We start from the raw sequence: 19,032 nt of genomic DNA on the forward strand, positions 1-19,032 counted from the left end.
TTATATTTATATTAGTTATATTTGATTTTTGTCTAGCATGCGATACCGTTGGAGCGCGGTTTAAAAATACCACTTTTTGTTTATCTCTGAAAAATGAAAAACTGCCTTCTAACTGTCCGGTCTGCCTTATGCATACCTCAAATTTGTAAAATAGTTTTAGTCTTATATCACTGATTATCGAAGACAATTAAAAACGAAGTTTTTTAATATTTTTTATAGATCAACAAAAAATGGTCTTTCTTAAACGAGCTCTATCAGTATTTCAGGTTGGTCAAAAATGAGACATATGCGTTTTGTAGTACATTTTACTTAGGTTTCATAAAGAAGATAAATATTCAAAAAATGCTTAGTCTTCTAATTATAAACATTAACCTGTTAAACTGAAAAAAAAAGTTCCAAAATGTCGGGTTTTTTTCTAATTTCGTTGTGAAAATGATGACTGGCGAGATGATAAACCTTATATCCGATTTTACCACTCTGAAAAACAGAATCATTGTGACAAAATCTCCTGTGAATTTTTCCTGATAACACTTGTGGGACTTTGACATCTGTAATATCTTAATAGTCCATTTTAGCGGTATCACAGGTTAGATAAAAATAAACGCAATATACACATTTTGTAGGAAATTTAATATAAAATATTTATTTTCGAAAAATACAGTTTTCTAGGCATAAGCGAAAACCTCAATAACGTTTGAAAATTGTGTTATTTATTTTTTTCATTTTCGGTACAAACCTGAAATTCGTATTCAGCATTCCAAAAACCTATATAGAACCGTTAAGAAAAACACTTCTATGATTTGTGTCTTTACAATTTTGATAAAAAAATTGATTTTAAATTAATATTCTATGATATACATACTCAGGCAGTATAAACTGAATTTCTAAATCAATATCCAAGAATGATACTGGCATATAAGAATTATTTGTATATATGCCAACCTATGTTAAATGAAATATAAATATATACAAATGAAATGTATTTATAATAATTAAAATCTTAAATAATGCTTTTAAAAGTAAATTTAGTTTAATCTTTAATTGTGTAATGTTTAATTCTGATCATTATGAGAAATAATCGTACTCCACTTTTTAAAATGGATTATTAGCACTAAAATAAATTATTCGCTTTAAGAGATGGACATATTTGAAAAAAAAAACTGTTATTGAATTATAAAACCAGCTGACATCCCAACCCATCCTAACACTATCGTCACCACGTATGCCGATGACACATGTCTATTGTCAGTGAACAATGATCCTTACATTGTATCCCAAACCCTCCAATCCCACATCACCACCCTTGAAGAATGGTGCCAAAACTGGGGGATTAAAATAAATTTCAATAAATCCCACCAATCACATTTACCCTTCGACGTAAACCCATGACCTCTTGCCCTACAGTATCCTTTAATAATACCCCACTTATTCCTGTCGAACAGATCCGTTACTTAGGACTACATCTCGACAAACGACTGACATGGAATCCTCATACAAGACTAAAAAGACAAGAAACTGCTCGTAGATTCCGACTATTGCTACATTTACTAGACAAACGGTCTAAATTGCCAATCCATTACAGAAGACTGATCTACATGACTATTACAAGGCCTATCTGGACATACGGAGTTGAGCTTTGGGGCACCACTAAACCATCAAATTCCTCCAGAATACAATCCTTACTGTCCAAAATCCTTCGTAAAATCCTTAATGCTCCTTACTTTGTCACAAATCAAGTCATCCATCAGGACCTCAATGTTCCATATGTTGCCGATTTGGTCAGATCCAGATACCGTTCCTTCCATAAAAACTTCTCAACCACTCAAATCCACTTGTTTCTAACCTGGCTTCTCCTTCATTACCTAATAATCCTCCTAAGCGTCTGAAAAGAAGATGGCCTCGAGATCTTCTCCTCTAGAAATGTTATTGGAGTTCTATCAGTGGGTAGATTCTCCACATATTTGTATCATATCACTATGTCACCTACAGCAAATTTACTTGTTGTATATGTGTGTATACAGTTGTAAATAACAATAAATAAATTTTTAAAAAAAATTATAAAACCACTCAAAAAACATATTGTAGCATGACAATATAATCAGTGACATCTTCAATGTTACTTTCAATGCCACTATTATCTCCATCTCTTCCAGTATACGGCTAACTTCCTCATTCATCCATTTCCGTACTGAATTCTTAAAGTTTAGAAATAAAAAAAATATGTTTTTATGGCTGGTTGGGACCTTCATGGACATTAGACGAATGAAAGAAAAACAAATTTTAGAAATATTATTTTTTATAAATACAACTTCCGTTAGCTTCAACACATATATTTTTTAGTACTTCATTACAAATTTAAAATTCGAAATGATCAGGTTTTAAAATTTCCTTGGTCACCCATCATTATTACCCCTACATGATAGGAGTCACTACGGAAATGGTTTTGTACAAGCAAAAGATAATTTTTCCATAAACCACTGTCAGGCCATGTAGATCAAATTAAACATTTAATTGTCTTCTTGATAAAAATGTAAATTTCAATGATTCAATAAATAATGAAACAATTAAATTAAAGCTTAAAAAATATTCCATGAAACTTATAATTTTTTATGACGAGAAGATGGTTGGGGGTGCGGCCAAAACGAAATACAAATAAGTTTATGTAACTTATTTAATTGTGCCAACGTTTCGGCTAGAGTTTCTAGTCATCATCAGGGCTAAGAAGAGAACAAGATAACAACCAGTAAGTATAGAAAATAAAAAATAAAATATAAACAGAATGACATAAAGTGAATAATTTTACAGAATGGAATTAATAAAATGAAGTGATGAGAGAAGTGGAAAATAAAATGTATACATAGGTAATTGAATAAGTAGGTAAAATAACATAATTAATGAAATAAAATAAAATTGAAATTATATAATGCAAAGAAGTATGAATATATTAGTTATTAATAAATTAAAAATTGAAATATTGAAAGAAAAAGAAAATATATCTAACCATAATAATTGATAAAGCGGGAAAATATAAGTAAAGTTTAACAAAAGAAATGAATATAAAAAAAAATTTTGAAAACAACAGTAATACCCAACTATCTTCTCCTCTTACAAGTAATTCACAGTCAACTATATCTCATAATTATAATTTTTAATATTTAAATGTATAATGTATATGTACTTCAGTTGTAAAGAAGATGTTAATATTTTATTTTAAAAAGTTGTACCATTCAGCGAGTTAATAACTGTTACGCTATTTAGGTTATCAATCTTTTATCTATCACTTTTATAGTCTTGTTAGGTTATAATCGTTATTGTTTTTTATGTCTATCTTCAAACTATTTCTGATTCCACGTGGGTTACTATTTTTCTTTTAATTAATGCTTATGAGTCAAGTGGCTGTTTGATATTATTATTGATTTTTGATCAGAAAATTGGAATGGTCTGGTATTTTGTTTAGTCAAGGTACAAATATTTAGTAGATATGGATAGTATTTGTAATGTCAATTTTATAATTGAAAAGTGTTCTTCGCTAATGAAGGAACATTTTTTTTTTTTATTAACAAATTAAATGGAAAACTAATAAACTTGCAAAAAAATAAATTATTTTTGTTTTACCCTATTTTACCTTAACCAATTAAATTTCGTAACGTGTGTAGTTATAATACTCAGGTTTAATATTAAAAACAAAAAAGAAAGTATTGGTCCCGCACATCAAAGACAAAATAAAAACCCTAAACTTAAGTTAAGGATATTAATTTTATTTATTTCGTTTTACGTAGGTTGATCTGGACCTACTCTTCATAAATGAATGAAATGGCCAAAAAGAAACAATGTGTAGACTCCGAATGTTTTAATCAAACTCTTTTAGTGCAATAGTCTAAGTTACGTTAGCAACTTAACTTCATATACCAACAGTTAAACACGTACGAACAGTTATCAGTATTATTAGAAGAGATATGGACCCACTGCTATCGAGTTCACGAACAATTACAAACTTTCTCATGGTACATGGTCAGATCCTTCGTGCCCAACAATTAAGTTGTACTTATTTTTGTATAAAAATTAATATATTCAATTTTGAAAAATAGTGTGGATTAATTGAAAATTAAAAGTTTTAAAAATTAATAAATTAAAAAAAAAAAAAAGTGTGCTTGACTTATAATCAATGACCCGGACAGAATAACCTGCAAAACAACTTTTAAATTTTGATGTAAATCCCATCAAATCACCTTTATTTATTATCTGTAACTATATATAAAAATAAAGAGGTTTGAAAATAAAAAAAATTGAAAAATAATTATTTATAAATTATTATGGAACCTTATCTTGTAAATAAATTAATTTGTTATTGAAAAAGTTTTAGCGGTAGAATTTGTCAAAAACTCTTTACTTTTTAGATATGGATATATTTAATTTTGTAGAAGCTGGATTAGGGACCAAGCAGTATACCATAATATCAATGGTAATTTTTCTACTTTATGGCTATCAAATCGTGTTATCAAATTTATAGTTCGAATTCACTGATTGTCTGTTCTTGTAATTGGCACCTGTGAATAAAGGAATAAAAAAAAAAAAATAGAACTAAAATAAAAATTAAATTGATATGGAAGATATCTCCCTCCTTTCATTCATAAATTTCCTAAGTTATCAGAAAACAATTTATTTTTCTAAATTTCCTGGTTCGTTGCCAACATCGCCTCAAAACATTGGTTTTTGTTCAAAACTTCGTATTAACACTCGTGGAGCCCTTGGAAATAAAACAATGATATAATAATCCTAAATTAAGTCAAAATTTACTGATTTAATTTAAAATATGTATTAAATCCTTTATATTAATGTATTCCTGAGAGTTTAGGAAAAATTAATTGGCATTTTTGACAATATGAATAGATTAATTTTTTTTAAAATTTTGTTTATATATTAATCAATTCAAAACCTTTTACCTATGCTCTTAGATCTCAAGGTTCCATTGGAAATTCAAGATTTTAGTGCGTTGGAAAAAAGCAAGTAAAGGTTAGAAAAATAGCAATACCCTCCGAAGTTCCAGTTCATGAGTTTATTGATATGACCTAGCTAAAATAAAATCGGAATTTCTAAAATTGTAGAGGTTAGAGAGATGATCCTCTATTGCTACACACTTTGCATATTAATAATAATATGTAACTGTTATACTAACCATGTAAGGCCAATCTCGTATTAAATAAAAAATAATAATAAAAATATTTAGTAGTAGTTGTTAGCTTAGTTCAGTTCCTCAAAGCCGAAAGGCAAGTGCCTAAGAGCTTGGGAAAATAAAAAGTACTTTTGTTGTTTTGTTTAAAGCAGTAAAACCCAAGGTCGTCAAGCTTCTGGATTGTATAAATCAAGTAGGTTTGATATAGATTAATTCAATAGTTTGTATTTAAAAATTGATTTTAAAGGAATATGTAGGATAATCATAGGATAAATGATAAAATCAAGGCTTTAGTTCAATAAAATATTTCAGAGAAAATGTTATAATTTAAAGAAGAGGCGACATGTTTAAAAAAATATATAGATGTCATCAAATAGTTTGTTGTTTTTAAGAGCTTTAGATATATTTACGGATTCCGATAAATGGAATTATAGGATGAATTGATAACCATTTTTTTTTTTATCCACTCTTTCCCGAAGGTGTGATAAATTAAATTGCCAATAACCGAAAACACCATTATACTGTATTTGACGATTTACGCGTAAATATTGCCGAAAACCGACAAAAAAGATAGAATAAAAACACTTTTAGAATCTAAGTTCTTATAAGAATCAGTCATCATAATTTGATTACACTCGAGCGGCCTAGCAGACTAAACAGTTGTCCTGATGATAAAGCTTCAATTAAAAAATATATCAGAGAAAATGCTATAATTTAGAGCAATATGTTTAAAACAAAAAATATAGATGTCATTAAATAATTTTTTTGTTTTTAAGAGCTTAGAGATATATTTTGGGCCCGTCAATCCTATTAGGAACTTCTTGAAATATAGTTAATGAACTTTTCAAAAATATGTTTGACAATCGGTGATTATGGCTCGTTTCAGAAGTACAAATTGTACATTACCTCGAAGAGAAGTGTCTTATTAATCTAGAAATATTATTATTTAAAAAAAATCCTAGGAGAAATTTTGGATAAAATGATTACATGGTAAAAATGGCACTTCCGGTACGTTCGATTTAAGTGATAAAGATGCAGTTACATCCCGAGAAAATGACTACCTTGAATTTGTATGAATTCCATTTCATACAAATTTTTGTATATGAACTTGGATGTCAGCAAACGCTCATCTATAGCAATTTATGAGGCTTTGTTATTTGGACTAAGGGGAGCATAAAACGCGTTTTTCTATTAAAAATTCGGGTGCAAACGTTTTCACGTTCACAATAATTCCCCATACTATATATATATTTCATAAATACGTAAGTGGAAGTAATAATGAACAAGAAAAATAATTTTAATCATGAAAACGGTTGTTTGCTAAAAACACATCACACTAATCAATCAATTGTAAAAATATATATCATATATCTTTTATATTTAATCCATCTAGTTATAAATGATTTATAAGAGTGATATTTAAAAAGAATGAACTACATTTTATTATGTTTTTCTCTTTTTACAATTAACTATTTAATATTCTAATATAATTATTTTCTAAATAATGATGAAATAAATAAATAAAGTAGGCATTACTTCTCTGGAAGTTTTCCATTCTGCGTACCGTTCTTTGCTTCAGCTCTTCCATTTTCAACTTCAGTTATCCTGTTTTCGACTTCAGTTTTGCCGTTTTCTGCTTCTTTGTTTACGTTTTCGAATTCAATTTTTCTGTTAATGATTTCACTTTTTTCGTTTTCAACTTCAATTTTTCCATTTTCGACTTCACTTTTTACGTTTTCATTTTCAGTTTTCACGTTTTCGACTTCACTTTTTAAGCTTTCTACTTCACTATTGCCGATTCCATTTTCAACATAGGTTTTTCCGTTTCCGCTTTCAGCTTTTCCGTTTTCCTCCATTATCGCGCGCGACTCGGCAGAGTACCGTCTTGGTGTCCTGTTGACTACTGGATGGACTGATCTACTAACGACAACCTCCGTCCCGATCACTCCCTACTCTTTGTTCTAGCAGCTCACCCCTCCAGGCCTAAATGGAAGTGGAAAGACGAAATCGAAAGGATGCAAGTTGCCATAGCGGTTGTCCTTGACCAGGCTAGTATTTAGGGTCTATGTTTACTACTAATTAGTCATCAGGTACTTAAATGGACTACAATACTCAACATCTTGGAGAGTCATTAATAAAGCATCATTAAACAAAAAATTAAATAATCTTAAAATCATGTATTAATACTATTGTCAACAGTTGAAGCTAAAAAAGAATTTTTACAGGGTAAAAAAAAATTTCAAAATATTTTATTAATTATTTCATATGGAAATTCTTGAAGTATTTTTATTGTTCAAGCCTTACCCCCATTTTTTTATTATATTATACTATTACAAAATTGCATATAATTTCATTTCATTCATTCGCGTACCAACTATCAGTCATACATTACTTAAATAAGCATTATTTATATTTTTAAAAAATGTTAAAACTTAATAAATATAATAAACTCTTAAATTAGATTGATATCATATTGTTATAATAATCAATTAATTAATATTTGCTTATAATAATCCTAAAAAGGCTGTAAGTGATTAAATTTCCCCCAAAAAGGTATTGGTGTCATTACGAAATAAAATCAGTCCAAAATAATTAATTATTTGTTTCAATTTAGTATGGATTATTTCTTATAAAATACGAACAGACCAGGCAATACTTCGCTATTGCTATCATGCAGGTTAAAAGAGGGGATATACGGCTTTCCAACGGTTTTATTAACTTAGGAATGATATAAAATGCAGAAGTTATGAACGATTATATGAACAATGTTCGCAATAAAATTTTAATTTTTCTGAAAAATGGTATATGAGGGCTTTATGAGACGAAGCTAAAAATGAATATGACTTTGTTGACTTACATTACTGATATCCTCATTATATTTTTTGATTTTTAGTGAATAAAAAATAAATTAGTAGGATCATTAATATTGTTTTATAATTTTTCAAACAGAGACAAATCGATTGGCATATAATCAACATGATGAGAATATATACTTTGTGAGCTATGCCCCAAAAATGCTTAATTTTCTTAATAATTCTTACCAAAAAATTAAATAATATTCTTATATACCAAATTTATATACATATATAACAAAAAATATTCTTCTCGGAAAAATCCTGAACATTTAGCCAAAAGCCCCATCTAATCGGTGCGACTGTGCATAAAGTACGAACAAATAAAAATTAATTTTTACATAATAGATTGTTTATTAATTCAATTGTTTACCTGCATGTTGTAGGGCGTTACGTTAAAATATATAAACTGAACTTGGATAAAAGTTCTATCGGAATCAATGGATTTTCAACTTGATAAATTATTGAGCTCCTAAAAGCTCCCAATTCACGGGCTTTCTTCTGCTACTGAGGGAGAAAAATGATCACAAACTTCGCCAAGTCCATAGTAGAGAATAAGAACGTTAACCCAGGATGCTTTGTCAACATGTTTTGCCAGCTATTCCTTAACCGTAATTATGTTTCTATTTTAATCTCATTTAAAAAAAATTATATATTGTACTCAAACAACGCTATGAATTTCGATTTAACACAATTCAACATTAAAATATGTAAGTGTTATAAACTCAGGTAAAATTATACACGTATATGTAAATTTCTTCTTAATTTTTTTTTTTAATTTTTATTTATTGCTATTTACAACTGTACATTATAATACATTCTTCTATTATTATTATTTTAAAAATAATATTAAATCAGTTAAGAAAATAAAGAGAGTATTTTAGAAAAAAATAAAATATTTACAAAACAAGATTTAACAAACTGTCACATTTTTATACACATTTGACATTTTTATTACTATATTTATATACTTATGATAAAAATGATCGTTTCAAAACAAGTTTTTTTTTGCAGTTTCTACATTGTAGGATTATGTTTTCCATAAAATACAAATAAGAAATCTATTTCATAAAAAATCTACCTTGGTTTTTGTGTGGGTCCATACAGATGAGTGAGAGGCCGTTGATAGCCGATTGTGTTGAACCATAAATTTACCATTCACTGTGCCGGACCAAATCCGGTCTGGGTGGATTGACTTTTATTTACTGGCGGACCCAAATAAATCTAGACTTTCCCAATCTGGCTAGAATAGATTGGTAACCTGTAGGGTGACAACCCGCCTTTCCTGCCCTAATTTGAAGAACATAAGAGCCTTAAATCCTAAATTAAACATCAGCAAAACAGATGGGTAATCAAATTCCTACAAGGTGAACTATGAAATTTTGAACCAGGCAGACAGTGGCGCATAAAAAGTATTGAAGCCAGGGTGAACTCTTGGATGGGGAATTTTTATTGGGATAGAGGAAAAGGGTTACATAGATTACCTCTGATCACCAATTTTTTTGTTTCATCCTCTTTTCAATACATAATTACTGTTATTTTTAGGACTTTTTTTGATCTCCGGAAAATATTGGGTGGAAAAAAATTGAACCAGGAAAATGAGTGCTAGAACTTCGGAGCCCGCTTTAGTTAATATATTTTTGATACTATAAGTTATAATTTTGTTAACACCCTCTTTCCATCGAAACATTTCGTTCAATATTGAATCTACATTTTTCTCAGATATTTGTGTTTCTTGTTCGTAAAATTATCTTTTTCATGCTTTCTTCTTTCTGTAACGAGCTTAACTTGATGGTAGTTACTACTTTTGAGATTTTGCTTTATTTCAGGTGTATTTTCCCATGCAGAGTATTGTATATCAATAATAATTTATTGACTTCATAATCGGTTTGTTCTTCGAATAACAATGAAGAACAACTTATAAGAATAAACTTGGAATAACTCTTCCACTGAAGGTAAGGATAATTGGTTTATGGCTTGAAGAATTTATATTAATGATTTTTTTTTCTTTCAATGTTTATGAATGATTTTTAATATGTTTTATCGTACATAAATTTTTAATCTTCCTTTTTTACCACTATGAAATCGCATTGAATGCTTGTACTGGAAAATTAGCATTCCTCATGAATATTACCTATAGCTACATACTTTTTAATTTACTTCGAAAATCGTTTAGCAGTTTAGGAAAGTCAGATTTAGAATGAAGGAACTAAGTTTAACGACGTTCGAATGGTATCATCCCAAGACAATTAGCAACTTACTGAAAATGATCTATTAGCTCTTTTTTATTAGTATATTTTTAAACTGTTAATGTGAGATTTGTTTTATCTGGTCTGCAGTTATGTGAACTTATTTTTTTTTTTTATACTGACAATACCTGAATTAGCGAAACATTGATTGGTTAAGAATTTACTGTTATTTTTGAGGCTTTGTGCTTGATTTTTGAAATCTTGTAGCTCTATTTTAACAATAATTTTCATCTGTACTTTGAATTTTCGTTCTCTTCGAACAAATTATTCCCAGTTTTGATGAATAAACTTTTTAACCCAATTTTAAAAATTGCGATCAAATTAAACCAAATTAACACGACTGATCATTTGAGTTAATAGGAAGTTAAGGAAACATGGAACAATTTTTTTTTGTTCCCATATAAACTTATGTAAGGAATATGTTAGATATTCTAGAACGCAGAGAGTAAAACAAGGTAGATAAGAGAATAGAAGAGAACTCCGATCTCATTTGGTAAACAATGATGCCTGCGGATTGGAGGCATACTTGTACACTTCTGGTCTTCGGTATTGATAATATTCTTCTTGGCCACAGATGAGAAAGGTTTGGACGACAGCATCAGAGGGCCAATAAATGAGGCCGATCGCTACACTACCTGAAGCAACCACATCTCCCTAGCTAAGTAATCACTGCACTTATATCTTAAGTTCATCAATAAATACTTTATTTACTTTTTTAGCCTTGACGCATTTATAACGCAATAATACTCTATATTATGAATATTCTTTGGTTAAGTATTCAATTAATGTCTTATTATTAATGGGTAAACACGCAAAAAGAGTTTAGAAAACGAACAATTCCAATTCAGAAAGTATTAGAGCTCAATAAAATAGATAATTATCATTTATCTAAATTAATTCTTATAAATAAGTTTATACAATGATCTATAATTATCGAACGGCAACCCTAAAAAAAATTCATGGAAACATAGCACAACGAAAAAATAAAATGAAATTGGGGATTCTGTTTAGAGCAAACAAGTTTTACGTTGTTGACTTTACCAAAGTGGAACCAAAAATAACTTGATTGTTTACTCAATCTGGATATTGTGCAAACTGAAAGGAACAATTTTAGAGAGAGTAGACTTGAGGGCATGAACATTCAATCAATACAGCCATGCCTGATACACTTTATCTTGACAGTCGTCTGTTCGGCATAATGTTCCCTAACGGTGAGATAACTAGTGCGTACTGTATCACCAAGGTCGTTCATTAAACATTGCAATGAATAAATAATTGATGAGATCTAAGCAAACAGACAAAAAATACAGATAGGATATTATTGGATAATCCTAAAATAAAGCTTCAGGGCTAGTTTTTCCCGAATGGTGATAATGACAGCTGTCGCAGCCATTAATATCGGGTGCAACATGGTATTTGCTTGTCGAATCTCTACTGTCGTACTATAGGTTATCTGCGCATGCCTAATAACTAACAGCCACAAGTAGAACCCTTGATAATATCGCTCAAGAACCTGAATACTACAAACCTTATATATAATTTGTATTAGTTATTAAAATTTATATGGTGAGTATTGTCGTCATTATATTTGATGATAATTTTTTATCATTCATTCGCCAAGTTGAACTGTTAGCGAGGTTAGGTTTACTTTCAGCATGGAGACAAGCACTATCATACTCTCTGTTGGACTACTGGTTGGATGACATATCTGTCACGAGTCTTTAGGTCTCTTAAATAAAATTAAGTGACTCACCATTCGACGTTTTGCACATTCAGGCATCATCGGTTTCTACTTTAAAAGATAAGACTCCATAAATGTAGGCCAGAGACTGCACATCTCACATCAAAAGTTTAAAAAAGGACTTATTAAATTATGTTTGTACGTTTATTGATAATTAATCAAGAATATAAGTACAAAATATTTAATGATATTGGTGGCATAGGTCACTTTTTCATAATGCGTGCTACAATTAGGTATTCACCATATTGGGGCATGCCACAAGCAGATTGTGGGCCAGCGACGAAGAGTTGAGAAATCGAACCGGCGCCGCTCTGACCCAAGAATGTCTGTGTTTAACCAGGACATAACGATCTACAATTATTACTTTAATAATAAAAAATAGCAGAGATGGCAATGGTTAGCAATTGCTAGGTTTAATGATATAGATAAATTAATTGAATATAATTAAAAACTTGATATAAATAAATATATATTTAGTTATTTAAAAATTGGATTAATCATTGAATCAATTGATTATTACATCTATTTGGTTTATAGCTGAAAAAAAACGTTATATAATACAAATATATGGCAAAAAAATAGAAATAACTTCAACATGACTTAACTAATCTACACGAAACTTGGGAGTGGTTTAGGATTTTATAAACTGCGTCAAAAGGCACAAATCGGATCTAATTAAACACATTAGAATCAGAGCTATAAAATAAAATGTTTATAGAGTTTTTCTTTATTTGAAACCAGTATTTCCCAGTTTCGTGGTAACTTTTATTAAGTTTAAATGGTGTTAATGAAGGTTAAAAGCGCAGACATGCATCTTTCAATTTATAACTAAAAAATAGCAAAATTCCAAGAGAACCCGCCTAAATTTTGTATTTTCTAAAATAATATCGGTTTAATTAGCTGTATCTTAGCTAATAATTGTCCGAATTCATTTATTTCTTTTTGTTCTGAATGGAATTTAATTACCGCACTTTTATTTATTTTTTTTAATCTAACGTTAACACTGATTGGTCCGATTTAGTTAATTTTTTTTTCTATTTTGAAATAATTTATTTATTCATCATGTTGACATATATAACATATAAAATATGAATAGCCTTTATATAATCTCACTTTTCTTCAACATTAGTACTGCTTGTTTCCTTCCTCTACCAAATTATCCAATCCCGCCGTCCATCTTACACCTCTGATATCCTTCAATTTAAATCCTCAGTGCATTCCCGCAATACCCACTCACGTGTAGCAGCCCATCAAGCCCCAGCCTTTGGTAGATCTTTCCTCATCCGCTCCTCTTCCCAATGGAATTCCATTCCCTCCTTCATTCGTAGTTCTAATACCCTTCCAATCTTCAAATCCCGTATCTTCGACCACCTTTTGACCACCCAATTCCGGAAGAATAACAATTGAAAATTTCAAAAAACCTTTATATATTTTCTGTATTTAATGCTTCAGTTTTTCGTTTTACACTTGTAAATATTTATTTTAGTAGAAATTGTACCTTTACATTTATTACTTTTAGTTTAATTGTATTTTATTTTTTATATATTTTTTCTCCTTTTATTTATTATCAAAAGTTAGTCATCTTATGTTTTATGATATGACATATAGTTTTACTTTATTTGTTCTATTTTTATTTTATATACTTTGTTAATTATTGTTTCTCATTATTATCTTTTCGAATTCACTGTTTTATTATATATTATGACGTTTTATAATTTTATTTTTAATTTTTACTTTACTCTAAGGCTTCAAAGCCTAATTTTTACGCTTGTATATTATTCTAAAGGGATCAAACCCAGATGATGTTAACGTTATTATATTGAAACGATTCAGACCGATTGATGTGTGGTAAAATATTTTTTAGAAGTGAAACAAAGCTTCGTTAAGCTTCTCGAGAGGTCCTTAAATACGAATTTTTGGAAAAATTAAAAAATAAAATTGTTTGGTCCAAAATTTTCGTCTTACGGTAATTGAAAAATAGAAATAACTTCAAAACGACTCACCAAATCTACACCGAACTTGGAAGTGGTTTAGGGCTCTATAAACTGCACCAAATGGGGCAAACAGGGTTTACTTAAACAAATCAGAACCGGAGATATAAAATAAAACTTTATATATTACGTTAGTGTTAAGAGTACAACCTACTCGCTAATCATTATTGTGCACGACCTCCGAGTTACTTCTAGAAAATCTGTATTATGGAATATTTTTGTTTCTGTGTTTTTTTTTTTAAAGGAGAAATCGTGGTAGTTAATAAAATGCAATAATGTAAATAAAGAAAACATTAATACAAATTTACATAGAAATGAATTCACAAATCATGCAGGATCCTTAATGAGGTTTCTGAATCTGTTTTTGTTCGAAATGATTTTTAATCTAACAGATCTGACATAACAGCTCCGGTTGAAGAGATGAAAATTGTATTTACCTTGTCACTGTAGCTCAAACTGTTCCATTATATAATAGTTTGATAATGATTTTTCTAGTTTTTTTCGATGATATTTCTACAAAAAAAAATTAGCAATTTATTAAAACAGTAAAGATAATCATCATTTAATGGCACTGATTTTTTCATGAACTAAGTCAATGGCGAGACCAAAAAAATATATACTAACAAGGAAAAATATAATATTAAAATAAAATAAATAAGATTTTAAATATGCAAAACGGCTTAGACCTTATTAAGAGATTACATTTTAAAAAATGCAAGTTTTATTGCCCAGCGGAGCGGTCCCTCCCCGTTTTTGTACCCCCCGGCCAGCGGCTTCACTGGACCTACCCCATTCCATTTTAATGCCGTAAGGCAAAGGAAGTACCAAGTTACATATTTGTATATTTAGATTTAGGTTTAAGTTTTAAGACTTGTGTATATTGTATTTATATTTTTAAAAAAATGAGGTAGAAAAAAAAGGTTTTCTTCAGGGAATTGAATTGTATTTTAAAACTGTATTTCTCAAAATGGTTTATAATCTTAGAATCACTATTTCAAAATGGCTTACAATTCTTTTGCCCATCAGAAGCTGTTTACTAATATTTTGATTGGGTAGATAATGAACCTAAAAATTTAGAGTATCTTGTTGGAATGTTCAAGATGAGTTTCGGTGGACTAAAACAACAATTGTTTGTGGTGTCGGTATCAAACCATTCGTTTAACTCAATCTTTTATTCATTAAATTATTTTATTTTATTAGTACTTTTTTTTTTTTTAAACTTATTTATCCATTCAAATGTTTCCTGTAACCGGCTTTTTATTATATTTTTCTTTGAATCTATGTGTTAGTCTTATTCTCGTAAAATGTATCTATTTGTTTGTTTGCTAAACTGATCTACTGCTGTGACTATGAATGATGGTCTGATCTCACATTGCCGTCTAATATTGAATTTGTTTAGCGGGTCACTGAAGAGGATCTAGGAGGGTGAATTCCGGAGAGAAAATTTGTTAATCGGGTGAATTAAAAAATTGTGAAATGGTGAAATTGGAGGAGCAGAAATGGGAAAGAAAAAAGGAATGAATTGAAACATTTGTATTTGGTGTATAGACCGAAATTGATTGTAAAAGGAAACTGTAGGGAAAAAAAAATGTTTTCTTTATATCTTATTACACCATGTAAGTGTAATTTATATATGTCCGATTACGGATTGATAAGTATGCTGTGTGAGATAGCAACCTGATCTATTTAGGCAGCATGGATGAATAAAGTATTTCTCTCTCTCTACTGTTAGGTCTGTTCCAACGCAAGTTTTGGCTATCTTCAAACTGGAGTGCGCATGAAGGTTACAGGTTTTGGGACAGAAAACCCTTAGTGTGCTTATGACGATAGTTAAAACTCGAGTTAAAAAAAACCTGTTGCTGAAGATACATGGTAGCATTGCTAAGTATTTGTGCGACTTCTTAATGATTCTCGAGCAGTAGTCGACTTATCATTCAATCCAGTTTTTATGTCTTTCCGGCAGCTTTTTTTTCTACGTCTGACAGGACTAAGATATATCTTGTATATGACCTACTACTTGGCACTAACACAAAAACGTCTGTTTACCCAGACTTGAAGGCATGAGGATTTAATCAATACTGCGATGTATGATCCAGACAGTCGTCTCCTTGAGATGATGTGCAGTGGGCCGAAACGCCAATAATGCGGTCGAAATTATTTCAGTTCACTTTTCGAACTTCACAGCCTAGTGAAAAGCACTTTTTTTTTCAAAAACTCGGAATTATATTTCAGTCTTAGTTAAAAAAAAACTCAAAAAGGAAAACCTTACATAATTAAGTTAAGTGGGTTTCAGTTGTCAATAAACCATTGTGAAATAATTCAATGTGCCTTTCCTCTTAATATAAGTGATCCAAATAACGAAACATCTTCATCCAGTTTTTGTTGAACATTGAATCATTGTGAAGAGCTACTTCATTTCAGTGAGAGGTTTTTTAATAAGGTATCTTTAATGCAAATCATGATTTTGAAAAATGTTGTTTTAACTATCTATCTTAGTTAAAAGGTTCATAATTGTATGCTACTTTATACTATAGCTCTTCTGGCTCGTTATTAAGAAATATTCAAGAACTCTTTAAATTATTAATTATAAGTAAATAACAAACAAAACAATTATTACGAAATGTTTGATTATTAATTAAATCAGTTGATTTATTTTATTATTTATTATGATTCATTGGTCAATAAAAATGCTTCGTTATTGAAAATAATATCGATGGCGTTCTAAGAACATTTCCAATTAAAAAAAAAATTCAAATTTAATAGAAAGATAGAAATTTGTACTCAAATATAATATAAAATATCATTAGTTCTTATCTAAACGTTTCAATATGCCTGCTGAAAACTAAAGGATTTTCAACTACGTTTATCCCAAAAATGGACGAGATTACAAAAAAACATGGAAAAAAATAACAAAATTTTTAAAATTTAATTTACCCTTGCTCAACGCCTATTCAATACCAATATTCGAAAATAGGTTGATAAGCAACTAAGATTTTGGATTTTGAAGTAGCAAAAACACGGCTTATTAGCATTTTATGACATACATAAAGACCTTAATAACCCTCCCATTATAAACTACCTAACCACACAAACCCACTAGTTTTTAACCTTGCTTCCTCTTTCATCTCTGGCAATCCTCCGAGGCGACTGAAAAGAAGAAGGCCACGAGACCTGCTAATATAAAAACGTCATTAGAGTGCTACCAAAGGCTAGTTTCTCAACACGCCTATATGACTCCATTATAAACTAAAATCAAATTTACTGAATGTATGCATATGAATATATAATTGTAAATAGCAATAAATAAATAAAAGAAAAAAATAATTTTATACATAAATATATATATATATATAAATTTTAATTTTTTTAACTCAATATTTCTAATTTATTTGTGTGCTTTTGTTTATTGTTCTGTAACTGTTAACTTTTTTATATTTTTTATTGTCTTAATCTTTATAATTGTTCGTAAAATTTATGATTTTTTAATTCGATGTTTCCATTTATTTTATTTTTTGGTATTCTTTTCTATTTTGTATTTTCCTCTATAATTAAAAAGGGAATTCCCCGGTTAACAGGTTGAATAAATATAACGAAATAAAAAAATTTCATATAAAAAAATAATTTTATTTGACCAATAATATTTCAAATAGTAATTTTGTGTCGTCCCGCGGGTTATCTGTAGTCATTAGCTATCGCGTGGTTACCTGCTATGAACCATTGGGAAAAAAAATCTAATAATAGAAATTGTATTGCTATTCCAATAACTTTAACCTTATATAGCTATCATAATAAACCAAAAACAATTTTTCTTATTATTATTAAATTTAAAAAAATCCTGACAAAAGTATTAAATAACTTTGAAAAACGTTAGAGGTGCCTGGAGTATTTATTGGCTTGTGAACTAGAATAATTACTCATATGTTGTTATATAATTGAAAAATCTATAATTAATTAAACAGACTAAAATGTAATTAAAATTAAAACTATACTATACATTTTAATATGAGATAAGTAAACAAAATGGGTTTGTTGTTACTATTTTCCTCTCGTATTGTATTGGATCAAAGTGTAAGCCTCAGATCTCACTACTGCCTCTAATTTGGCCTCAGTCGAGTTCCTTCGTTGTTTTTAGAAGCTCGAGACGCTTTGACTGGACTATGAGGAATATCTGCTTCAAGGTTTGAAAGAATATTTGTAATAACATTGTATACTTAACGTAAATGTTTAATAAAAATTAATTTATAAATTATAAAATAGAAGATTGAAGGGGTCATAAACTACTGTCGGCTCCAGCATTTGTGTTAGGTATTTGTTTTTTTTCAAGGACTGGTACGATGCCAACTAGGGGTATACGACCTTTGCACGGAAAATAAACTTTTACTGGCCTTTCTAACAATGGAATAATACATTTTATTTCAAATTAAATAAAATTAAAACTTTCAAAATGTCTCAGAATTTAAAATAAAAGTATTTTTATTAATTAAAAGAAAATAATCAAAATTTATTATTATTTCATGGGATCCGGCTAGAATAATGTAATCAACATTATTTATAATTGTTTAATTTATTTTATTGAAGAAATAAATTTAAATATAGACTGTAAATTTTCTTAACTATTTTCAACCCTAATGGAGGGCATAAATGTGTGTATTTACATTCAGAAATTCAGAAAACTTAATCAAGGCGATATAATTTAAATATTTTATATTATACATAGAAAAAGAGGGAATAAAAAATAACTACTAACCGGTATTTTGAAGAGATGAAAAACCATGTATCTGCTCTTACTGCTCCACGGGCACTATACTACTTACACATTACACATTACACATGGGGAGACTACGCACGTGGGATCACCGATTTCAATGAAACTTTTTTTGGTAATACTAGCACAATAAATATTAGACACTTTGTCCGAGGCTGCTTACCAATCCGCCCTAGGGGTCGAGAAAAAATTTTTTAGAAAATTGTTATTTTATCGTCGTAGTCCACTTTTGTTCTGCATTTTTTCAATGGTTATTATGTA

The 19,032-nt window shown here is 29.3% G+C and overlaps 2 protein-coding genes across 3 annotated transcripts in view; one reads left to right on the top strand and one right to left on the bottom strand.

The window, feature by feature from the left end:
• Orct (Organic cation transporter) overlaps nt 1-19,032 on the bottom strand; it is a 130,663-nt gene that overhangs the window by 100,590 nt on the left and 11,041 nt on the right. The window contains exon 1 of one of the 2 annotated variants that reach the window (XM_014420448.3): nt 6,710-7,123. The exons of the other annotated variant lie outside the window; for it this stretch is intronic. Coding sequence (XP_014275934.1) covers nt 6,710-7,029 — 320 coding nt within the window. The 5' untranslated portion in view covers nt 7,030-7,123. Of the gene's footprint in view, nt 1-6,709; nt 7,124-19,032 lie in introns of those variants that run through there. 2 annotated transcript variants of the gene reach the window in all.
• Dap160 (dynamin associated protein 160) overlaps nt 18,110-19,032 on the top strand; it is a 110,260-nt gene continuing 109,337 nt past the window's right edge. The window contains exon 1 of the mRNA XM_067049625.1: nt 18,110-18,184. The gene's annotated coding sequence lies outside the window, so the exon portion shown is untranslated. The remainder of the gene's footprint in view (nt 18,185-19,032) is intronic.

Source organism: Halyomorpha halys, unplaced genomic scaffold (genome assembly GCF_000696795.3).
Source record: "Halyomorpha halys isolate HHAL.00 unplaced genomic scaffold, Hhal_1.1 Scaffold270.1, whole genome shotgun sequence".
Lineage (NCBI taxonomy): Eukaryota > Metazoa > Arthropoda > Insecta > Hemiptera > Pentatomidae > Halyomorpha > Halyomorpha halys.